This window comes from Talpa europaea, assembly GCF_964194135.1.
Source record: "Talpa europaea genome assembly, chromosome: 14".
NCBI classification, from domain to species: domain Eukaryota; kingdom Metazoa; phylum Chordata; class Mammalia; order Eulipotyphla; family Talpidae; genus Talpa; species Talpa europaea.
This window is the reverse complement of record NC_140082.1, coordinates 43,592,520-43,618,780: the sequence shown is the minus strand read 5'-3', so window position 1 is coordinate 43,618,780 and position 26,261 is coordinate 43,592,520. Positions and strand designations below refer to the sequence as shown.

At 36.6% G+C, this 26,261-nt stretch overlaps 1 protein-coding gene across 15 annotated transcripts in view; it reads left to right on the top strand.

Moving 5' to 3' along the window:
* Positions 1-26,261, top strand: part of PARD3 (par-3 family cell polarity regulator) — a gene marked incomplete at both ends in the record, with an annotated part of 584,385 nt that overhangs the window by 96,687 nt on the left and 461,437 nt on the right. For all 15 annotated transcript variants that reach the window (XM_084254375.1, XM_084254377.1, XM_084254376.1 and 12 more), the window contains one exon: positions 4,638-4,739. In XM_084254375.1, the coding sequence (XP_084110501.1) occupies positions 4,638-4,739 (102 nt within the window). The remainder of the gene's footprint in view (positions 1-4,637; positions 4,740-26,261) is intronic.

The following is a 26,261-nucleotide window of genomic DNA, read 5'->3' as shown; positions in this document are numbered from 1 at the left end:
CTCTCTCTAGCCATTTGATGGCTGAACTTTGTTTATTGGTTTTTGCTCATGTGTGATGAGTTTTTGATGTCGTAATGTAAAATTATTTTAAATGTTCAAATCTTTGGTTATTTTAAATGTACACATGTGAGAGTCTCTTCCTACTTTTTTTTTTTTTGAGTCATGTATTTTTTTTAACCCAATGGCAGATATACTTATTATAGAATCAGTGGTTATTGGTGTTAAAAAAATGGCTTATAGCAAAATTTTGTTCAATTATATTGAGTTATATTGAGTTCAATTATATATTAAGTTTCTCAAACCAGGACAGGAATGGTTATTATTTAAAACTTTTAAATGCAAATGACTACAAAGCAGAACCAACAAGTGTGCTCCAACTCTTCTGGAAACAGTTTTTTCCCTGATGGATAGTTTGTGATTGCCTTGAAGAGTCCTCTGCTATTGAAGAGAATTGTGTTGATGTAAGCTGCCAGTTAAAATCTCCCAAGAGACTACTGTTCCAAGGAGTTGTATTTCTTTTTTTTTTTTTTAAAGATTTATTTTTATTTATTTATACAAGCACTGGGTACAGTCAGAAGCGCGGGAGGGTGAGAGAATTCACCAGAGCCAGAGTGGGGAGCAGAGCAGGCAGAAGGACCGAAGTACACTGCTGAGGGGAGCAGCGGGCGGCAGGAGAGGTCTGCGCGCCATGTGGGACCCTCCTCTGGTGGCCGGGGAGCAGCCGGGGATCGAACCAGCGCTGCAGAGGCTGTGGGCAGCTTCGCAACCCAGTGCTCAACCGCTGCGCCACCAGGGAGGCCCAGGAGTTGTATTTCTTGATGGCAAAAATATCCTTCTTGGTTTTTAGCTCTTGTGGGAGGAAGTCATTTTAATGCGCCCTGCTCAGACCTGATTTTTTTTTCGTAAGTATGGTATGCTCTGTTGGGTTTGCTGATGATTTTGCTCTCAGTTCTTTCTGTTCAGTTGGTTGTTTTCATTTAGCATGTATCACAGAGTGACACTTAGTAAGTGCCAGCCTTATATGTGCTTTGGCATGTGTTGTGGCTACTTGTCATGTCTGGCCATTGAATCAGGCCCCTCTAGCCTCAGGAATCAATAACTGAGTCTGCAAATTAGACCATCCTTGAGAAGAAAGTAGAAGGTTAATAAACCAAATTTATAAAATATTTCAAGGAGCATTAGTGTATCAATTCTGTTGATAGACCAAGGAAGATAATTTTTAAGAACAGACTTTTGCATTTATCACATGGAGGCTGATGGGACCTTGATGGACATTTTTGGGAGTATGGTGAGGAGGAGACCTGATTGGAATCGGGTTATTGGAGAAGATAACTTGAGACAACGAAATAGACAAATCTTTAAAAACTGTTGCTGTAAAGAAGATCAGAAAATTGGTATAGTAACTAGAGGCTAATATAGTGTCAACAGAATGTTTTATAATTATTTTAATAGATGTAAAAACAAAGCATTAACATCTTCTAAAGCTTTAAAGTTGACACCTGAGTGCTAGTTTTCCTAGTCTTAGAGTTTTAAGAAACTTTAACATGGGGCTAGATCTAGCTAGACTCCTGATGATGAGGAGTCTTTGTAGATAGCAAGGGTTAGCCTTGGAGGAGAGGAAGGCTCAGACTTTGTACTGGAGGATACAATTATTATGCAGGCCTGATACTGACTATGGAAGAGGAAGTGATGGAAAAAAAGATTGGACCATGGTAAATTCTGAAGTACAAAGTTAAGAGGTTGAGAAAATCTTTAGATAGGAGTTTATTTCCAGGAAGTACTTCTAGATGTTATTTAAAAACTGTGCTTTGTGATCTCATATGGAGAGTAAAGATTAAGAAACTTAAAGGACATTTTTTTATAAAGCACATAAGCTTGAAGTCTGCTGTGTGCATAACAGTATTAGAAATGAAAGTTGACATTTAAGTTGATTAAGTTATCCGTTGGAGTAGGGCAGAAGAGAAGAACAGGATGGAACTGTTCTAAGTGGCTAGGGAATAATTGTTAGGAGAAGAACACCTTTCTTTATTCTTCCTCAGGATATTAGTTATTCTTGATTTCCCTTGGAGAGTTAATACCATTTGGTAAGAAAGACTAGGAGTATAGTTTGTTGTGGGACTTTGTTCTTTGATGGCTCAAAAAAATATATATATACAGAAATGACAATTTTGGACCCCTTGCTGGCCTCCCAGCAGCAGGTTTCCGAAGGACTCCCAGCATGAACTGTAATCAGGGAATCTGGCAGAGTAATGTCCTTTGAAAGAGGAGGACAGGGTAGGGCACTGGTAGAGGGTGTTGTGTGTATGTGAGTGTCATGCTGTGTATTGTGTGTGTGTTTTGCAAATGTACTCTCCATGCACTGGGTTAACAATTGATTTGAGTACTGAACCTCCTTTTAAAGAGGTCCAGATAGACTACATGAAGGTACAGAGTAAATAGAGATTATTTGCATAGCTTTCTTTTTTTAAATTTTTTAAAAAAGATTTATTTTATGCATACAAGAGCTGGCTGGGGTGTAGGCCTGAGGTGTGCATATGTGGGGAGGAGGTTAGAGGATTCATCGGAGACAGAGTGGGGAGCAGAACAGGCAGATTGACTGAAATACATTGCTGAGGGGAGCAGCATGTGAGACAGTAGAGGTCTGCTGGGCCATGTGGGGTCAGCTCCCTGGCCAGGAATCGAACTTATACTGCAGTGGATTCCTGCTGTGGATGCGGATAGCTTCACAATGCTGAGACGTAACCCCTTGCACCATTAGGGAGGCCCTACATAGTTTTCTTTATGGTAATGTTTATTAACTTTGAAAATTAGTGTCCAGACTACTTTCTGTATTGGTTAAAAAGTGACAAGGATTGGAAAAAATTTTTTTTTTTTAAATAAGTTCCATTTCAGTGATCTTAAGCATGACGTTATTAGAAAGTTTCCTGGAAGGCTTCATAAGAATGTGGACTCCCTGGCTTCAACCCTGGGAGGATCCAGGAATCTGTAGCTTAACTGTCATTAATTTTTTACTCCTCCCTTCCAGCCTTTCCTGTAAGACTGTACCAAATCTCACTGTTTAGATCAGAAAAATGGAGTTTTAACTTGAACTTTTTATTAGTAATTCTTTTGTGGATAATTCAGTAGCTAAGCACAAAACATACAATTGAGTTTATTTTCATTTCAGTTTACAAATGAGAATGAATATGGAAGTTTAACACCAAGCATGTTGTCTGGGTGGAACTTGAGGTGATTATACTAAGCAAAGTAAGTCAGAAACTGGACTTACCGATGACTTAACTCGTGTATAATATATAACTAAACAGGCTAACAAACAAAATACAATAAAAATAACTCAGACTGAGAAAAAATGTTTAGCATAGGGGAAGGGGAAGGCTGGGTTGTAGGAATGGGTGGAGAGGGTCACTTTGATAGTGTGAATGACACTAGAAGTTTGGCAGGTGGTGTGGTGAGTTATATACATGTAATGAGCTGTGAAAATGTACTCCCCAAATTATGTAGTTTTGTCAACCAATGCTAAATCAGTACAATTTCATTAAATAAAAAGCTATATTATCTTTTCAAATAATTTAAAAACATGATTTGATGTTATAGTATGTGTATGTATGTATATTAGTGTATATGTATATACCCTGTGTATCAATGTATGCAATTTAAAATGAAGTCTTTTGGGGCCTTCTTGGTGGCCTAGGGATTAAGTCCCAGCGCTTTCACCACTATGGCCCTTTGTGGAGGCTTGAGTTCCATCCCTGGCCCAGGAGCTGACCCACATGTGGTGTAGCAGACCTCTCCTCTCTCACCTGCTGCTCCCCTTAGTAGTGTATTTCAGTAAATCCATCTCTTCTATTTCCCACTCTGTCTCTGATGAATCCTCTCACCCCCCCACACCTGTGGCCTACACCTAAGTTCTTCTATGCAAAAATAAATAAAATCTTTTTAAAAAATTTATGTTTTGTCATTCTTCATCCTCAATCTCATTCCTGAGAGATAATCGATGCAGATTTTTTTGTGTATATTGTGAGGTATTTTTATATGCACATATATAAATACATGTAATTTTGCCTTCATGAATGTAGACTCAGACCACTCAAATTGTTCTCAGATTGCTTTGTTCACTTAAGGTAATGTCAACATACTTTTCTGTGACTATATTGAGATCTATGTGTAGGAATTACTTTGAGCCACCAAGACACAGAACCCCATTTTTTTTTCAGATAGAGTATGACGTAAGTTTTTTAGACACAAAATTATACGTTGTTTGCTTATTAGAATATCTCTCAAGGTTGAATTGAGAGGGTTTAAATGTATTCATATTGGACCGTGGGAAACCATCATACTTTAGAAAAATCAATAATTCTTAAGTAGTAGGCTCTGATGGTTTTCTGCAATTCCTGCTATAATTGTATCAGTTCCTGTGCCAAAGGAAAGAGTGTGCATGACTCCATCATAAAAGGAAAGGAAAACTGGCTCAATAGCAAAGATACGGAACTATCTGAATTTTCAATCAATTGCACTGTTGCTGATGCGATTGATTCCTTCTTTTGGACAGGATATTATCACAGTTTAAAGTGTTGCTTGCCCTTGCCTTTTTGGTGATGCTGACTTGCTATATTCTGTTTTGCTGTTGTCTTATGTAGGATCCAAACTATTGGATACAGGTGCATCGATTGGAACATGGAGATGGAGGAATACTTGACCTTGACGACATCCTCTGTGACGTAGCAGATGATAAGGACAGAGTGAGTTCAAGTCCAGGGGCAACTGCTTTGAATATATTTTGTGAAAACTTGGGTGGTGGGGATGGGCGAGAATACTTCCCTTTCTGTTTCAGATGCACCTACTTAAAAGAACATTTAGGCCATCTATTCTGGTATATTTGTTTTGTAATATGAATCATGAATCTTTACTACCCTGAGCTTGAGGGTGTAATGATTTTCTTGAAACCTGGAACTTGAATGATGAGTTTTAGAATTTTAAAATTACAACTTTTTAAATGGAAATATCTTTAAAGGGCTTTCTGCCTTATTTTAACCAAACATCACATATTTTTGACAACTTAGGCCCATCATTATATTCATTGTGTTTCAGTTTGTGATATATAAGGTCTCTGATTTCTGAGCCTTATTTTGGTTGTCGCAGCAGCTGATCTGCTCAGTGCTCTCCTTTGCTACAAAATGAGTGAGTGAATCCTAGGCATCCTACCTCATGTATGCTTTGCTTGCAGAAAGCTATCCTTGGCCCCATCATTGCTCTCAGTGTGCTTTTGCACTGCAGCACCAGTCTTCAGTGTGAATGTGATTATGGCACGGTGAGTGTGATTGCCCACCTTCATTCACCATTTCTCTGTGCTTTTGGAGGGGAGGAGGAGAAATGACTCAATACCTTAAGAATCAGTGGCAGAATATTTGGCTCAGTGTATAGAAGTCAGCAAATTTGTTGTAAAGAATTTGGGTTTGACTTGCAAGGAAACTACAGAAGAGTTCACAGCCACACAAATAATTGTCTTTTCATGACTGTGTCACAGCAAAGCATAGGTTAAATCACGGTTCTTACATCATGGGGGTGGAAGATGGTAAAATCATCTGGACACCTGCCCTGGTTCCTCTGGGGGAGCTCTCTGATTACTGACCCTTTGCCTCACCTCCCACTGCTCTTTTGTGAGCTGCATGAGCGCAGCTGTTAGATCTTATTCACTCCTGCATTCCTGGCAATTAGCATAGTGCCTGGCACAGAATGGCAGATATCTTGTTTTCTAAGGAAAATAAAAATTTCCGGTACCCAATACTGTACAGGTGCCCTTTCCCAGCCAGAGTAGTAGAAATAGATGAAATAATATATTATGTGTATCTGCCCGCCCCACCTGCCTCTCCCCTCTCCTCCTCCCTTCTCTTCTTTGTTTTTTTTTTTTTTTCCCCCTCTACAAAAGTAATACAACTTCTCGTAACAATAAGAAACATTAAAGAAGGAAATAATTACCAGTGATCTCATTTGCTGGTCAAAGCCCATCACTGTTATTATTTGAAGGAATTTTGTCTTCTGACCCTTCTTTCATTTCTAGTGTAGACACACACTTTCTTTTAAAAAAGAGGTAGTGGGCCTCCCCGGTGGCACAGCGGTTGAGCGCTGGGCTGTGAAGCTGCCCGCAGCCTCTGCGGCACCGGTTCCATCCCTGGCTGCTCCCCAGCCACTGGAGGAGGGTCCCACATGGCGCATAGACCTCTCCTGCCGCCCGCTGCTCCCCTCAGCAGTGTATTTCATAGGTCTGCCTGTTCTGTTCTCCACTCTGGCTCTGGTGAATCCTCTCCCCCTCCCGCACTTCCGACTGTACCCAGTGCTTGTATAAAGAAATATTAAAATATATTTAAAAAATAAATTAAAAAGAGGTAGTGTGTCGTAGCCTTTCTTTCTCCCCTTTGAGTTGATTATAAGTATTTTCTCATGTCCATTAAACATAGATATGCCAACACACCTGTATAATACTTCATCTTATGTGTTTATGGACTCTTAATTGTACTTATTTTGGATGTTTACATTATTCTGAAGAAAGTTGAGGTTTGCATCTCTGTATTTTTGGATTATGTACAAATTTAGGTTTCCCTTAAATTTTACCGTCCTCCTTTACACTTTGTTTTGTGCCTTTTATTGCAGCAAATAAGAACCAGCTTATAAGATTGCCTCTGTGATCTTTGACTATCTCTGTTGTATTATTTGAAATGACTTGTTGTATGAGTAGGATTGGTAGGACTACACAGTCTCATTGCTTCTGACAACATTGAGCTAAATGGACTCATTAAAATTCAGCGTCATGCATGGCATCATACAATTTTATAAAGTACAGGTTACTGTTTTTCATTCTTCTGTGTTCCCAGTCAGTAGAAAACATTTTAAGCAGAGTTTGCATTTTGAGTAGGTAGAATGTTGAGATGTAGATGTTCAGCAATATGATTTGTAAAAACCTTTTAACATGATTTAAGACTGATTGCATGATCCAGGATATTATGCCAGAAGCTGTGGATGTTCCATGTGTACTTGAAAATATTGTGCCCTCTGCAGTTGGATAGAGTGTTCATTAAAGATCAGCTAGATTAAGGTAGTTGATATTCTTTTTCTGGTTTTGGGTAATTTTACTCATCAGCTGAAAGTAATACATTCTTCTTTGAACACAGTTAACTATTAGATCACCCAATGAAATGAAGGAAAAGACAAACAATATGATCTTCTGGCATATTAAAATCACAGGATACTTAATAACTTATTTTTACATAACTGGAAACGCTCAAAAACAGCAAAAAGACAAACCAAATCAAAAAACAAACAAACAAAAAAAAATGGACGTTTAACAAAATGGCAATGAGCACTCACATGGAAATAATCCTGTTAAACCTAAGTGGCTTGAATGTACTAGTCAGAAGATGTAAAGTGGCTGAATGGATTTCAAAACAAAGCCCAGCCTTCTGCTATTTACAAGAAGCTCACCTTACTAACAACGACAAACACAGACTAAGAATTGAGATTGGAAGACAGTCATGTAAGCAAATGGCCACAACAACAAGAAAATAAAGACACTTATACTTATATCTGAGAAAATAGACTTTCAATTAAGAAAGGTAATATTCAACAGGAGAAAAACAAGTAATCCAGTTAATGAATGGGCATTGAGAACTTGTTTAGAGGTTTCTGCAGGGGAGCTCAGCTAATCATACACCCTTGACTGAAGAATGGTCTTTCTTACCTTCCTCTTCAGCTGACATGCAGCTTCAGGAGGGGCATACATGGAGGGGAAGGGGACACTTGTGTAGCCAGCCAGAGCTGCTGAATCAACCCTGGTGATGAATGGGATGGCAGATGTTGCACCCAAATCACCTCCACATTTCCAATTAATAAATGGTTAGCAGATGTGAACAGATAATTCACCAGAGAGGATTTCATATGCCAAGACATGAAAAAATATTCATCACTGATTCTAATAAGAAAGATGTAGGTTAAAATCACAACAAGGTAACTATCCTATCATGCCCACTATAAAGGCACACATTAAAAAAAAGTTCGAACTAGTGTCAGAGAGGATGTTGAGACAAAGGAGCCCAGTTGCGCTGTTGGGAATATAAATTGGTGAACAATTAAGGAGTATTATCTGGATTTATAGTTAAAATCCCCCTCTTGGTCATAGATCCACAGAATATGAAATCGTTGACTAAAACCCCCATATACTACACAGTGTTCTCAGCAGCCTTACTTAAAATGGCTAGCTCATGGAAGCAGCCTAAATGTCCATTGATAGACAACTGGATAAGAACATGTGATATATACACTGGAGTATTACACTGTCATAAGAAAGGACAAGATATAGCCATTTTCATCAGAAGGAAGGGAATTTGGGAGAATTATGTGCATCAAAGGGAGTCTGAATGAAAAAACAAATACTTGATATTCATACAGCAGATAATTAAACAATGTGTAAAACACTTGCAGAAACTAGTGGACATCAGTACATTTTCTGAGGACTCTGAGGTTTAAGAGGAGGGGGAGAAAAATGAGGAAAATGGACAAAGGGACACAAGGCATGATGGTAGGGGAAAAAATCATGTTTCAGATTTTGTATTATGCAAATCAGATCATGATAAGTCTACATTTTCTAGGGCCTTTTATTACACTTACTATAAAATTAAAATGAATCCTTTAACTTGAGAATAAAGGTTTAAACTTTAATAAGTTCTCACTGGTGTAAGATAGTATCTCTTTGTAGTTTTGATTTGCATTTCCCTGATTACAAGTGATGTTGAACATTTTTTCATGTCTGTTGGCCATTTGCATTTCCTCTTTGGAGAAATTTCTTTTTAGTTCTTCTGCCCATTTTTTGAGTGGATTATTTTCTTTGTTTTTGTAGAGTCTCATCAGCTCTTTGTAGATTTTTGTGCTCAGTCTTTTATCATTAGTGTTGTGTGCAAAAATGTTCTCCCAGTTGGTGGGGTTTCTCTTTGTTTTTGTTATTGTCTCTTTTGCTGTGCAGAAGCTCTTTAATTTGATGTAGTCCCAGCTGTTTATCTTTGCCTTCACTATCACTGCTTTGGGTGATGTGTCTGTAAAGATGTCTTTGAGGTGCATGTCATGTAGTGTTTCGCCTATATTTTCTTCTATATATGTAAGAATTATATAAAATATTAATAAAATATTAAAATATTAATTAAACAAAATATTAATTAAAAACTTTAATAAGTGAAATATGTTTTAGGTAGTTTGTATCATGTAGTTCTAATTTAGTTTTCAAATTGAAAAACTTAGAGAATGCAATGTGCCTCAGATTGAAATAGCTTTTAATTTATTTTTTTGTTTGTAAGAAAAATACTCAAATGTAAATAAGTAAATATAATTTTTTGTTTTGAATGAGTTTTCCAGATTAAAGGATCTGTTTTCAGTTGCAAATGTAAAAAATGTAATAATCCATATCATCAAACACCCAAATTCACAGGTATTATAATGTGCATTATTCTCAATGAGAGATTGTGTGTAGTGAGTTGTACGATTTATTTTCATGACTCTGAAATTTGATTCTGATGTAATCCTGGAATGTTTTCAACTATTTCTGGCAACTACTCTTAATAAGGATCTTAACACCTGTTTTGCTTTTGGGAGAAAAAGAATTACATATCTCCTAAACAATAAGATCCCTCTTAAAAATGCCCTTTTTAATGAAAATCTCCTGGCTGCATGTTTACAGTATAGATTCCTAATCTAATGAACTAAGATCTCTGTGAACTATGCCTGGGTGCCTGTATTTTTTAATCCCTTCCACGGTCTTTAGGCTCTCTAAACTTTGAAACCTTGGCTTTACTGGCTCTGCCATCATCAGCCTATGTAATGGGGAAAATTTACTCCAAAGTGCAAATTTTATACTGTTACTGTGAATTTGAAAAATTATTTTTTTATAGAGGGAAATTTGGATTAAGAGGTAATAATTCAAATGATAGCAAAAAAGAATTGTCTAATCAGGTAAAATTTTTCTCATTATCCTTTAATTATCAGAGTTAGTGCAGAGCACTGAGGAAGTTTCTTTTCATACCAGTACAATTCCAGTTACCAGTATTAACCCAGATTTGTTCAAAATGGCATTGTGTGGGTTGTTTTGAGTTCTTTGAGTAGGTTTGTTTTTTCTGAGATTCAGAATATTCTAGATCTACTTTTGGCACAAAAATTTGCCCTGTTCGTCCCTTTTCTACATTTGTGCCATTAAGGAAAGATTCAGAGTGCAAAAACTATCATGGTGTTTATTCACTTTTAGTATCTGATCCTGTTTTCTTTTTCTTTTTTTTTTTTTTAAGATTTGTTTTTTATTTATACAATAGCTGGGGTACAGGCCAGAGGCGCGGGAGGGTGAGAGGATTCACCAGAGATAGAGTGCAGAGCAGAATAGGAAGACAGACCGAAAGCACTGCTGAGGAGGGCAGTGGCATGACAGGAGAGGTCCGCAGCGCCATGTGGGAATCTCCCTGGCCAGCTGGGAATCGAACCCGTCCTGTAGAGGCCGCAGACAGCCTCACAGTGCTGTGCTCAACCCGCTCTGCCACCAGGGAGGTCCCTGATCCTCACTTTTCTTAATTGAAATTTTACCAAACTCTGAAAATCTGAAATTGTTCTCATATTATCTCTGGCACCCTGCAGAGCAACTTTATTATTATTATTATTATTATTTTTTTAAATCTGAGCTTTCCTAAGTGCTGAGCTGCATTTTGTCTGAATTTCTTTATTGGTCTCCATTATTGTACATCTCAGTTATCCTCATGAGATTTAGGTCCTGTCATTTCCTCTGTGTACTATAATAAATTTAGACATCTCCAAATAGATTACAAAATACAAATATTTGATAACCACTTCCCTCTGTGTGTGCTGGTTGCCTGAGACTGTGAGGGTATAAGCAAATTTCAGGCATAATGGAGCAGAATATAGAGTTGGAGGGAAGTGTGTTTCTGTGTAGGTGACCAGTGAAGAGAAAGTCTTTTTCATATCTTTGGTGCTCATCCTGATATAAGATGCAGTATCATATTATTTGTCATATTATTTTGTTTTTACTAAGAATGATGTCATACCTGTTCTCTTTTGGTGATGATCTTGTGAAATATTTCTGTTTTTGCTCTTTGTAGAGGACAGGTTGAAAGGAATAGCAATTTGAAAGAGTTTGTTTGTTTAGGTTAGGGTCCAAGCAGGGCAAAGGATCACTGTGGAGACTGCTTGCTGGTGTCTTTGGGGAATAGTCTTGTCTGTGTCCTCAGAACAATGTTGAGGAGAAAAAAATTAAAACCTTTTTTGAAATTGTGGACCAGTAACATTTTCCAGCTATAAGAGCTTTGTTCCATGTCCTATAATGTGGTTATATTTTTTGTCTTTTTTTCTTAGTATTCAGTAAAGTAATTCTAAGTACTTTCAAAGCAAGAAATATTCTATATAAGTGGGAATTTTCAGATTGGGTAACAACATCCAGGTTGTCTCCTTATCCATGGGGTTGGTTTTCTGTTACGTGAAAGCAGTCTTAAGTAAAAGTAGTCTATCTTCAATTAATATAATAGATTACTGTCTCTTAAACTACCTTGGTGAAGAAGTAGATTTGTTTTCTTTTTCCAATTTGTGGCAGACCAATACTTTTGTACAATGCAAATTAACTACAATGTAAAAACTAAGTGTTTTTACTTGCCTTGATTTCATCTGTAACTAGAGTAAAAAACATAATTTATTCTGCCAAGTTATTTAAGAGTTTCTAAAAGCTTACTCTATTTCTGTATTTCACTGGAGACTAGACTAACACTTTGAAAAGCACTGCTATATGTATTTGTTAAATATTGTCATCTTTAAATTTCCTGTACCTAGAGATTCTGGTATAATGTTCAGCAGTGGAGTTTCTTTAATGATTGGTATGTATGTGTTAAAAAAAAAAAAAAGACATGCCTTTTGCTAAAATATATTAAGCTCTTAGTATTACTAACTAAATAAAAAATATAACCTTGAGGCCTCCCTAGTGGCGCAAGGGGTTAAGCACAGCCCTGTGAAGCAATCCGCAGGCTCTGCATCACAAGTTCGATCCCCAGCGGGCCAGGGAGAAACCACATGGTGAAGCAGACCTCTCCTGTCTCGCCCACTGCTCCCCTCAGCAGTGTATTTCAGTTTGTCTGCCTGTTTTGCTGCTCACTCTGTCTCTGGTGAATCCTCTCACCCCCCACATCTCTGACATGTACCCCAGCTCTTGTATGCATAAATAAATAAAATCTTAAAAAAAAATATTACCTTGAATGTACTGTTCTTGGGTTCGACTTATATATGTGTTAAAGCGTTGTGTTTTGTGGGGGTCTAGTAATTATACCATTATGAATATTATGACATGAATATTGATAATATTCAGTACTCACTAGATACCTAGTTTGCTGTTTTCTCATATGTCATATTTTCATGATCTCTCCTCACACTCAGTCTCCGTTCAATTAGACTGAGATAAAGTGAAGATGCTGTCAGTGCCTCTTGAAAGGACATATAAACACCCCTCTTTCTGGATAAATGAAAAGTGTTCCATTCTCCTAATTCATTATGCTTGTGAATGCTTTGCCCTGTAGTTTTCTGAGTCAAGGTGTGCATTTGAGTCTTTGAACATCTTTTCTCATTCACTGGCAGAAGAGAATGTTCAGGGAGTTTAAACAGTGTCCTACTAAAAGTACTCCGGTATTGAAGCAGTGATTTGATCCTATTTTGTAGTCTTTTGTCTATATTGGCAAGGAATGAGTTAAAGAGACTTCTTTGAACTTGCCTTGTTTACTCATACCTGCTGACTCCTAGGTGTGTTGCTACACCCTGTTTTACTCCTGGCTGTTTAACTGGGGAAGGGTGTTTTCCCTGGGTGCTGTAGAGCAGGTCCTTGGACTCCCTGGTAAATCTGGACTAAGTACTGTCATATGCAAAGTCTGTGGGTCCTTTGAGGGTTACCAATGTGGAATGGGTCCTGTTTTCTACTTTCTTTTACTTTGCTGCCCTTTCTAAACTTTATTTTTTCCTTGAATTTCTTTTTCTTTTTTTAAAAAAGATTTATTTATTTATTTATTTATACAAGCACTGGGTACAGTCAGCAGTGCGGGAGGGTGAGAGAATTCACCAGAGCCAGAGCAGGGAGCAGAACAGGCAGATGGACGAAGTACACTGCTGAGGGGAGCAGCGGGCAACAGGAGAGGTCTGCGCTCCATGTGGGACCCTCACCCGGTGGCTGGGGATTGAACCCGCACTGCAGAGGTTGTGGGCAGCTTCACAACCCAGTGCTCAACTGCTGCGCCACCAGGGAGGCCCTGCTGCCCTCTCTAAAAGACTGAACAAAACATAGATCTATGTTTGGGTTTTGGGGACTGTTTATTTGGTGATCTTTTATTCTGTAGCTAGTTGTGGAATGGGAGTCACTGGATTTTTACCTTTTTAATGTATTGAAATGGCACATGGATTGAAAAGGACACCTTTAAAGAGATACTTTTACTAATTAATACAAAGTAAAAATCAAAATCAACAAGCAACTATAAACTAGAGACTGGGGGGGGAGGTGGGGGGGAGGAGAGGAAGGATTAGGGTCAAAATAAGGAAGGAGGGGTGCAATTGTATGGGGAATATAACCAAAATGAAAATGCATACATTGTGTAAAAATGAAAAATGATGTAAGAATTATATAAAATATTAAAAAAAAGATATACTTTTACTGCTATCTCTCAGAAGGATTCTGTCCCACTGAGGTTTTCAAGGTCATTGAGTCACAAAAGAGCTACTTCAGGAAACAGCAAAAGGCAGGTTGGTACAGATGTTTCTGACCCCTTTAAATTTGCTCTGGAGTTTAAGTTTAGCATTTGTTCTTTGTATTTATTTCTTAATATTATTTAAAAATTTTTCTTCATTAATTTGAGCATTTGCATATAACTTTAAAAGCATATTGATATTTTCTCTAGCACCACTTTTCATGTGATGTTTATTGTGTTTATGTTTATTCATTTGTTAGGTTTGTTTAAATTTGTGTGGCACAGCGCACACTTACAGTGTTGACAGATGATTCTGATTAATAATATGAAATACTAAAATAAAACATTGCTTTAATGTCGACCCTCATGTTACTGAAATATCTTACTGAAAGGATAAGTTGAAATTTTTTCATAAACAAAATATTAAAGAGCAAATTAGTGCTTACATAATTTCAAGGGAATTCATAGAATTTGTAAATAAATTTATTTTTTTCCTAAGCAATAACTTTGAGATGACTGAATGAAAATATAAATGATAGGAAGAGATTCTGACTACCCTTGATGTTTTTATTATTTATGTGCTAAACATAAAACTTTAGGCAGTTCATATAATATACAGCAATCTTATATGTTAACATTTTTGGAGCTAGTTTTCAATTGCCAGACAACAATAAAAGGTAAAAAGTAAAACTAGCATCACACATAAATTGTGTATTTTTCCCCTTTATAATTTATTTTTGGATGAGTGCCATGGGTTAGGTGTGCCTCCCAGTGGTCATTTGGTAGAATGGTTATTCTTAGCCACCTTTAAGAAGTAGTCATGGTGCCCAGATAACCATGTCCCTACTTAGGAATGAATTGTGCTGGCAACATTTACAGTTTGTGCTTCAAAACATCTTTATTCTTGTAATCAAATTCAACTCAAATATGTGATGCTGATCTGGCTAGTTTATGTCTTTTGGAGCATCTTTCAGTGGTTCATATACCATTGAAAAATCAATGTGGATGCTAAAAGTTAATATGTATCATCAATTGTACACTTTTTTTTTTTTTTTTGCTAAATCTTGAGTAGTTTGAGCTTCATTCCCCCCCCCCCCCATTTTCCTTGTCATGGAGAATGAAATAGTAACTTTTGGGACAAAATGGATGCATCTTGAGGTGATTAATTATGTTAAGTGAAATAGGTAAGAAACAAAATCATTTGAGATAGTCCTTATCACTAAAATCTCCTCTAGCAGCAATTACTACCATACTGGATGTTTTTAGTTAACACTTTTCAACAATTTGAATTATTTCAATTTGGAAGTGTTTATGTTGAGAGCAGTTTGACTTGAATTAAAGATACAGAGTAAAACCTGTTTTAAAGAAGTTAAATCCACATATTTGGGAAATATATACCAGAAATATACGAGGAAGTCCAGTGTTCTGCCTTAAAGGATTAGTGATGATTAAGTTGACAAAATCATTTTTCTTCCTCCTTGAGGTATAGAAAATTTAAACTATGCTTGAACTTGAGGGGGGGGGAGAGGTGTCCTGTGTATTGGCATTTGACACTTGAAAGTTAAATGAATGCCTTAAAATTGTTGTTAAGGATTCTTTGGCATTGTTTATAGAAGGTGTTAGAGTTTTCTGCCAAAATCCAATTTGTTTAATTAAATTCTGAAGAGCTTTCTAACTTCCTGCCCTAAACTACTTCTAATTACTTGTAATTCCAGTGGTGGTAATAATCATAGTGTTCTGCTTTTCTAAACATGCTTTTAAATGATTAAGTTCAAAGCTGTTGGGTAAAATGGTATTATTTTTTCTTTGTAAGGAGGATGTATGGGGCGTCCATGCTGTAGGCAAAGAGGTTGAGTAGACCTTCTGTGCAAGGTTACTGAGTCATTTTGTGTGTAGCAGTGTGTAGTACATAAAAGACACATTTTTTCCCCACTCAAGCAAGCCACACCCCTTCTTTGGATATCTGTTTCTTTGCTAGATGTCAGCATGTGATATTAAGCCATCATAAAATATCAGTTTTGTGTATCATTTTACTTGAGGAAAAGTTTTCTTGAAAATATAAGCATGAAAATCATTGTTTTATATATATTTTGAGTGTAGGGAGATGATAGGAGTGTTGTTAGGAGAATTGAGATCATGTATTAAATGGGAAAAATGTAAAAGAAGCTGAAATGTATTGACATTTTGCTGCACTCACATGGGAGGGATTCAATTTAAAGTATGTATGATTGAAAAAAATCTACCTTAGTGAAAATACAACAGGGTTTTTGAAGTAAATAATTTAAATTCATTAATCAACATGTGTATATAACCTAGTGCATCGATTTCAGTCATTTATTGCAACAACTTTGTGATTATCTATATTCATATCTGTCTATATGCTGACTTCCACATTTTGATTACAGAGAAAATCAGTCAAGATGTAGACATCAACAGAATGATGCAATCTAACAAGATTGCTTAATGGTAGAAAAATAATCATTATTACTCAGAAAGGTGATTTTTTTAAATTTAATTTTTTAAAATTCAACAAAAATAAGTCTTAAAAGCTTTAAGTTAAATATACACTTGACAGTTCACCCTTTTAAAAACCTTCCTGTGTAAATAGAACACTCAGACCTCTAAATAATGCTGACTTTTTCTTAAAGGGCCTAAAGGTAATTATTTTGAATCCCTTAAAAATTATGTGTTTAAACACCATAGAAATTTGTATTATTTATTTCACGTGTACATGAAGATAGCATAGTATGGTTTGTTGTCTTATAATTTTCCATGTTCTATTGTAAGCCACATGTGGAAGGATTGTAGTTAATCAGATTTTTCCCCTGTACACATAAAGTTGTAGTTTTATACCAGACATTCTCTCCACTCTAGACAGTGCTTCCAGTCAATGAAAAGGTGCAGATATATCCAGGGTTTGAAGGACAGCTTTGTTAATCATAAAATATTAAAATATGTGCTCTGGTTAATGTTAAGTGCTATATTAGAAAACAATTTAAGGATATGTAACAAATTAAGAAACGCAGCACTGTGAAGCTGTCTGCAGCCTCTGCAGCACAGGTACAGTTTCCGGCCGGCCAGGGAGATACCCACATGGCGCAGCAAAACTCTTCTGTCTCGCCTGCTGCTCCCCTCAGTGGTGTCTTCTGTCCGTCTGCCTGTTCTGCTCCCTGCTCTGTCTCTGGTGAATCCTCTCACCCTCCTGTGCCTCTGGCTTACACCCCAGTTCTTGTATAAAAATAAAGTAAAATCTTAAAAAAAAGAATATATAGCACTGTTTTATGAAGTGTTTATGATCTAGGCTCTTTTAAGGAGAGAGTGACTTAAATTTCTAAATAGAAACAAAATATATACATATATGTAATTTGGAAGAGTGTATATATTTTTCCATTACCAGAATAATTTTTTAATCATTATAGAAAAGATAGTGTTGCCTATTAATATTACCCAGATATAAAGGAGACGTTTTCTTGATAAGTTTTGTGATAGTGTTTGGTATGTAGATACTAAAATGTGCAGAAGTTTTATGTTCTTTCCTTTCCCAAAACATGAATTAATTAGTTCCTGAGCTTGAAATACAATTTACACTTTCAAAATTGTAATTTTTAAACATTAAATGTGACTTTACCCTATCCAACTATATACAAAAGTACTCAAAATATTAATTGAAAAAATCCAACCTTTAAGTTTTTGCTGCCCTCTGAGTATATAATGCAAGTAGATTTTATTTTCTAAACATGCTTTTGAAGCAGGTTCTTCTAGGAAAATGTGTAGGGCACTAGGCATTAATTGTACTCCTGACATTTCTTTATTAAGATGTATTAAGATGATTTGCTCTCAAATGGCAACCAAGTTTAAAGTAGGTTGAGGTAATTTTGGACTTGAGAATAAAATAATCCAGAGTCTCTAATATTTAAATATTTAATGGAGGTAAAGTGTAGGTAGGGAAAGGATGAAATTTGTTTTTCAAGATGTATTCAAAGACTGTTGAATACAGTTTTTTTTTAAGAATCTAGTGGCTTTTTAAATTTAGTTTTTATATTATATTTTATTAATTTAGTTTTATTCTCTACCCCTTGCTCCAGATAGCAATCACACCACATCATAAAACTAATAACTAAAAAAGGCATTGACTACCAAAATTCAGAAAGCCTAAAAGATTGATTATTTTGAATAAAATACTCAGGATCTTGTAGTTGGGGGATTGATAAATATTTTTTTTGAAAGCAACAGTTCCTCTGTGGGAATGTGTTGAAATAAATGAATAAAAATGTAGGTGTAATATAGCTTTTCCCCCACTATATTTTATATCTCAAGCACCAAACAAATTTTAGAAAGAGTTTTAAAAATTATTCAAACATGGTAAACAAGGCAAATATATTACCCAAGGAAATAAATTTTAAATGTCTTCTAAAAAATCTGACTTGTGTATATAACAGTTTATTCTCAGCGAAATTGGTATTTTTACTTAATTCAAATATATATGTAATATGTATACATTTGAGTTCTCTGACTCAAAACTATTTCTTAAGAGCAAAAAGTGGTACCTGTTATTTATCATTCGTCTTGCCTTTGTATGAGAGCCAGGACTTTATAGCAGAAATAATACATATAGGCAAAACCCCATAGCAGCAGTCTTATACTGTATGTGATATCACCCTGTGCTTAATTCTTGTGACTTGAAGATTATTATGCTTATTAATGACAAATGTAACTTCTATGAGAGCAACTGTTGACAGATGCCTCTATTTATCTATTCACATGGTTCTGGCTGATTGTGCCTGGTGAGTCTGGAGGCACTCTGTGTCTCAGTTTTGTAAATCTTATTGGCTGCCCATGTATTGTTAAAGTAAGCACTTGAAATGAAGAGCTAGAAACATAACCTTACTTTAGATTGTTAACATCTCAGTTCCTTCATTGCATCATTTAAATAGCTCTTAAAAACAGTTGATAGCATAAATAAAACAATCAATAAACAAAATTCCTTTTGGATCAAGGGGATTGCTGGATTGGGCTCAGATGTTTTTATTTTTTTTAAGATTTATTTATTCATTTACACAAGAACTGAGGTACAGGCCAGATGCGCGGGAGGATGAGAGGATTCACCAGAGCCAGAGCGGGGAACAGAACAGTCAGACTGATGAAATACACTGCTGAGGGGAGCAGCGGGCAAGACAGGAGAGGTCTGCCGCGCCATGTGGCACCCTTGCCCTCGCGGCTGGCTGGGATCGAACCGGCGGACAGCTTCACATCACAGCGCTCAACAGCCTGCGCCACTAAGGGAGGCCCCTCAGAATTTTTATAGCCTAATTTGATTGTAGATGTCATCTAATCTAGGAATTCTAACGCATGGGTTGATCCAGAGGCTTATTGACAACCAAATATTCATATATTTCTCTTTCTCTCAAAATGACTCAAGACTTTCTGAATCAGGATCTTTATTATTGGGTCCAGTTAGATCCTCCCACTCCCTCTCTCATAGTTCTCCAGGTGAGTCTGGCCTAAAGCACTTGACATTGCCAGGTAAAGAAACAGCTCTGGAGAAGTCGAGTCACTTGCAGAAGCTAAGTATTTGTGGTAGTTTTGAGAATTGAACTTTGTGGCAATTGAGCATATTATGTGTGCTCACTTCTGTAAGAAATAAGAATCATAATGACTCAGATAACTGTAAGTAACTGGTAGTTTGATCAGCTGGTACTTTGTGCTGGCTGGTGTTTTTGTGTTAGTCTTTGTGAAGATGTCCATTGTGTTTTGAGGCAGGCGAAGAAACATGTACAACTGTTTAGATGTGAATGTGAGTGGAGATAGGAGTATAGCCAGAATTGCCACTGATTACTGCTCAGATTTCCATGCCCAAAATGATCTCCATCAGTATGACAGCACAGCTAAACTACTATCCTTGGGGTGAAAGTGAAAAAGTCAGGATCAAAGTATCTAGCATGTTTACAAATGAAGAATCTCTGCTCTCTAACACAAAGCGTGACTTTGTTAGTAATAGCCATTCTTTGATTATCTCACTTTGGATGAGTTTTCATATGTATCTTCAAGCAGGATACATTAAGTAGCTTTGTCATCTGGTATATATTTGCATTCTTCAGTGTAGAATTTTCATTCATAACAGAATTGAAAGCAAAAATTTTAATAAATTACTTTGAACTATGTTTTTCTTTCCTATAATGAAGACCATTTAAGGAGTTATATATGTAGGTAAACTGTCTTTTCAGTGTCACATTTTGAAGCTGATAGTCTGAATACTCAAATCATCAAAATATGGGAAAGCAGGTATTTTGTCAGGTATCCTGTTTTCTTCATTATTTCCAAGCTAATTATCACCTTTTTTTTTTTTTTTTTATACAATGCACAGGTATTTTTCCCTTTCTTGGTGTCTCCTGTTTTTATTGGTTATATTAACAGCTCTATCCCTGACACCTAGAACAATGTCTGGCACATAGGAAGCACTCAAATATTTGTTGAAAGAATCAGGGTGAGTTAATACCTAAAGTATTTTTGCTTTGAAAGGGCCTTATTGTGCAAATAATTTTTTTTTTTGCTTATCCATGAAAATTAAATATTTACCATTGGATTTGAGTATAACTTCACAGAGAAGGCTTTGAAGTGTTCTCTTCTACCTGTATTTGAAGGCATTTATATTGTGGGAGTCAAAATAATGAAATTCTGTCAAGTCAAATTTGGAGTGAGAAAATTGTCTTTTTTCTGTTCCCTATGCCCCCTTCCTGCTACTCTTCTTGGATTTTAAATCTGTTGAATGGATGTCAAAGATGATTTCTAGTATCTAGGTTTTCTCTAATATCTCTAGTCACACAAATGGATGTGAAAGATATTTTCTGATTTAAATCTTCCATGGGATGTAATAGGAGTGTAGTGACAGTGAAGCAGGTTATATCAGGGATAGAGTTACCTACAAAATTCCATTACAGGGGCTTCCCTGGTGGTGCAAGGTGGTAAATAAAATGCAGCCTATGAAGCTGTCCACAGTCACTGCAGAACAAGTTCGATCCCCGGCGAGCCAGGGAGCAATCCACATGGCACAGCAGACCTCTCCTGACTCACCCACTGCTCCCTTCAGCAGTGTATTTCAGTCATTCTGCCTGTTCTGTTCCCCACTCTGTTTCTGGTGAAACCCCCCACCCCCACACCTCTGGTCTGTGCCCCAGTTCTTGTATGCATAAATAAATAAATCTTTAAAAAAATTCCATTACAGACAATATTATCATGAGAAGGGAAAGGTTGTACATAAGATGGTATTTTTCTGCTTGTAGAAAAAATTTTGATAGAGCCAAGAAATTTACCATAGATGTGGTTTATTCAGGCCCTGTCCTAGAACATTCATTGTTTTAGTTTGTAATTTAGATGAGAGTTTAAATGCTTATTTATTGCTCACCTGTTTTATTACTTTAGATCTAAGAATAAATTGCAATTACTCTTTTTTTAAAAGTATTTATTTATGCATACAAGAACTGGGGGTACACACCAGAGGTGCAGATGGTGAGAGTATTCACCAGAGAGAGTGGGGAGCAGAACAGGCAGACTCACTGAAATACACTGCTGAGGGGAGCAGTGGGCAAGACAGGAGAGTTCTGCTGTGCCATCTGGGTTGCTCCCTGCCTGGGGATCGAACTTGTGCAGTGTTGCAAATTGCTTCATAGTGCTGACGCTTAACCCCTTGCGCCACCAGGGAGGCCCTGCAATTACTCTTTCACTCATCTTTTCACTTTAACCATTCTTGGGTCTGCTGAGGAAAATCTAAATCCACCACTAGTCTAGCCAGGAAATTAAAGAACAAAAAGATGTCACAGCATTAGTGCACTGCTGCTTCTTTAGCTTTCAGAAAATGTGTGCTCATCACTCCCTTTTATAGGATCTTAGCCCATTGAGATAGCAGGTATTTTTGCCTTCAGGTCTCACAAATATTTTAAACAAAAATCACAATCTATCAGCTTTTTTTGTGGAATTGAAAAATAGGCATTAGCTATAGTAACTGATATTTGCATTCTAAGCAGAATGCTTAGTTGTACCAGTACCAAATCCACCTAGCCTAGGCATTGAGGCATCAATCTTTGGACTCATCCATTGTATTGGACTGCAAGATGAGTGCCCAGGGTTTGTCCCATGCCACCCATATGTGAGTCATTTAATGCTTATAATTATTTACTGCAAATATTTCTCAAATATGCCAAGTTAAAAATTCATGTTAAAACATTATGCCTTTTTCGGTGCCAAACTGTCAAAGAAGAATCTCTTTTTACATCATGTTTTCATGACTCAGTGATAAGATGACAACACTGTGGCCTCAAATTATTGTACTCCTATTGGTGGAGCATACTGAATGCCATTGCAGAGCAGTGCAACACTGGTCTTTATGTCACCAGCCTCTACTGCTTTGGATATTGATAAATGTGTTTTATGAAACACTGCAGAATGATTATTTGAAGTGCAGTCCATTATTTCTTTAGAAATGGAATTCTGTTTTCTGATGTATTGGCATTAACAAAGATTCCTTCTACCAGCTGGTTTGCCATTGACAATTATTTCATTTTAATGTTTGGGTTTTTTTCCCTTGGATCTTCAAGCGAATTACTCAACTTACGTGTCAATCATGTTTCAAACTAGCAATTCATAATTAAGTTTCAAGGTTGCTGTGAGGTCTGGAATAGACTTTTTGGAGGGGGGTGGAGAGTTTGCTATGCAAATCAATATTGGATTACAAATTAAGTTAAAGCAAGATCCAGTTTAAAACTTTTATCCGTAGTTTTTGGAACCATTAACCCCATGTAAAAGATGTATTACTTCTCAGCTTCTTGCCTTTATGAGTGAAGGAAGGTGGATACACCTTGAAGTAGAAATGCAACAAATAAGGAACAAAGTGAATAGTAAGTAGGTATTTAATAGGACAAATTTAAGTAATAGTGTAATAGTGCATTTAGATTCTTGTTGAGTCATTCCTATAGTGCCACCTAGAGTCTAATAACACTGAATTAAATTTTGACTTTAACAAAGAACAGAGAAATTGAAATTCTTTGATACTTTGTATTATATTAGGAATCAAGAATAACTAGAGTCAGCAGCAGCTTCTTGCTAGTTGATTAGCTCCTTGGTTTATGATGCATGAATATGCATGCTAGGGGGTAAAAAAAATCATTAATGGCTGAGTTATGTACCTCCAATCCTTAGGCTCGGTTTTTTTGTTTGTTTGTTTGTTTGTTTGTTTGTTTGTTTTTTGAGGATTGACTTTTCTGTAGAGACAAAGAAATTAGGTGGTTCATGAGAATTTCTCTTTTGGTATGATTATCCTTTAGTTTATTTAAATTGCTATGTCTATTTTGATTCACATTCTAGAAAATTTCATATGACTTTCACAGATATAATTTGTGCAGGAAGCTTTTCCAGTCAACCTTCCTTTTTACTTAAAAACAAAGAAATATGGTAAATATGGTTTTACTTAATGTTTTCTCTACTTGGTAGGGTGCTTATTTTCTCTTTGGACAGATAATTATTTTTTCTTTTTCCATATACATGTGCATCATACATATACAAACAGATAATTCCTGAAGTAGTTCTATCCTGTCTACAAATTCCATAAAAATCATTACTGAAGAGTAGACCAGAATATGCTTAAAATCTCCAAAATGAATCAAAAAAGGTACTCAAAATTTGCACAGAAAGACTTGCTGGGGACCTCCCTGGTGGTGCAGCTGTTGAGTGCTGGGCTGTGAAGCTGCCCGCAGTGCTGGTTCGATCCCCGGCCGTTGGCAAGGGGATGCTACAGACCTCTCCTGCCGCGCCCGCTGCTCCCCTCAACAGTGTGTTTCGTCCGTCTGCCTATTCTGTTCCCCACTCTGGCTCTGGTGAATTCTCTCACCCTCCCGCGCTTCTGACTGAACCCAGTGCTTGTATAAATAAATAAATCTTAAAAAAAAAGAGAGAAAGACTTGCTTGGGCTTTATCTGTTAATAGTAGGGAAAAAAGAAAATAGCCGCCACTAATTTGGCTAAGAAAAAGATTTTGATTGTATTTGCTGTTCATACAAACATTGGCATGACTAAATATTTTAAAGGAAGTCATTTTGGGAAAAAATGAAATGTGAAAAATTTTGTGGATGAACAAAAGAAAAACACAACTTCTTTATGAAACATTTGACATGCCTGGAGTCTTTCAGGCGTGGGTGGATCATCAGTAGTGAGCCGTCCTGTGTTTAGAGTGCCTGTTAATCAGATTGATATTTGCCTAAAATCAGGTGTCTGGAAGTTAGAAGGAGCATTTTGAAAATGAGGAAAGCTGATTGTGGCATGAGAAAGGGTCAGCAGGTCAATTTAGCCCCTCTGAGGTGTCAGCAATGGAGCTGTCCAAGCCAGTTTTAAAGAAAGTGAGCATATACAAAGTTAAAATATCATTTTCCTGACAAATCTCCAGTACAGTGTCAGAGGTAGTATTGACCCTGCCAATAGCCTTCACATTTTAGGCTGAGACCTGTCCCTCAGTGAATGAGCTGAATTTGATCCTTTCTCTTGGGATGTGAGATCTTCAAGAAGGACTTTAGGGCTGCAAATACAATAGCTTCCTTTAGTCCCCTGGGAATACACTCCAAGACCTCTGATGGATGCCTGGAACCATGGATACCATGTGTTTTCCTATGCACACTTTTAATAAGGGATTTACAACCATAATTAATAAAGGAATAGAACAGTTTTAGCAAAACACTGTATGTGGATGTGGTTTGTCTCTAAAAATATCTAATTTTCAGATAACTGTTGACTATGGGTAACTGAAACCCATGAAAGTGAAATTGAGGATAATTAGGGCAATAAGGAAGGGAATGCTCTACCTCCCACTAGGAAGGGCTTATCTGAAGGTCAAAGTCTATCTTCTATGTTGTTTCATTTAGCTGTCAGGAAAGTTCCACTGCTGATGGGATGATTAAGCTGTTTGTCTATGTTGTGATAACAGCTCCCTTCTCTATGATTCTTTCATTCTGTATCACTGATTCTGGATGGAGGCCCATGAATCATAACTAAGGCTCAGTTTTGGCTGTGGGTGAATAAATAGGTTATGTCTATTATCTTCCTTTATGCAAATATTAAAATTCAATAGCTGTTATTTCCTGCTTATAACATCCACAGAAAGTAAGCTTGCCCCTGTTTTTCACTATGACTTAATTCCTTCTAAGTGATAGTTAACCAGAACTCTCTCCTTTTTTTTTCTGGCTATCAAATACTGGAAGTTTTGAGAAAAACAAAGACCTAAATCAGGCCTATTCAATAAAAATAAATTTATATTTGCACTGTGTGAATGTCCGATTGTTTTATTCATAAATTTGTTGTGGGATATTTAAAAGTAGGTTTTATGTCTTAATAAACTGTTCTCATTAGATATAGATGAATTTGCCTTGTCAGCATACTTGGTATACAAAATGCATTTATTTTGTCCTTTCTTCTATGATAGAATATTTATAGACTCAAATAAAAAGTAGGCTTTTCACTTGAGGTTCCCGGTATGTCTTAATAGATTATGATATGTAAGAAGGTGAAACATCTTTGTTGTATAAAATCCTCATATTATTTCTGTAAGCCCAATTAATCAGAATTCTAGGCTTTTGCCACAAGTAGGAGGCAACTGTTTGCCACAAGTAGATAATTTAATGTGTAAAAGGATGTGTATTGTCTGTTTAGCTTTTAAAGGTTATATTCATAAATTGCTTGTAGTTTATATTCATAAATTGCTAGTTCATAGATCAGCAGATTCTGTTCTACAGTGCCAGTGTGTAATGTGAGGGCAGACTAGGATACAAGAACAACAACAAAAAATGGTTTAAAATAATTTTCCTGTGTGGAAATAACTGAGCACAGCTCCTGTTGAGTCACCTGCTTCTCCGTGTTCTTGCTGTAGAGGAATTGCTATCAGTTTTGGTGTTGATGGGAACTGGTGTTGGCAATTTCAGCCAAGGTGTGCCTACTAGTTGCTGGGCCCATGATGGCCTTCTGTCTACATGTTCATTGGTGTGCGTTTGGCTCAGCGAATAATGAATAATATACTTTATTCTTAGTTACTTTAGATACCTCATCATTTTTGCCTATTTTTCTATGCATTTCAGCTGCTGCACATTCTAGGCCACTGTGTATGACCACACAAGCATGCCCTGTGCAACTCTATGGCAGTCTCCTCCATAAAGCATGATTTGATAGGGCAGCCCTGTGCCCATTTACATCTATTTAAGTTGTTCTGAAAATAGTCTTTACAATTTATTTTAAGTTCTAAAATTTTATTTTAAGCTTAAATTGTTTAGAGAAAGGTAACCACAAAGAATGCACATTTATGTAGATGCTTTGGAGGGTACAACTAAACCTTTGTTCTATGATAGGCCTTATTTAAAATCAGGGACTTTGAAGAAAAAGAAGAGGAAATGAAACCAAAAGCCAGTGTCATTGATCAAAAGCTGGTTCTTAAAAAAAATAATAAAATGGACAGATATCTAAGGTTTGAATAATAATAAAATGG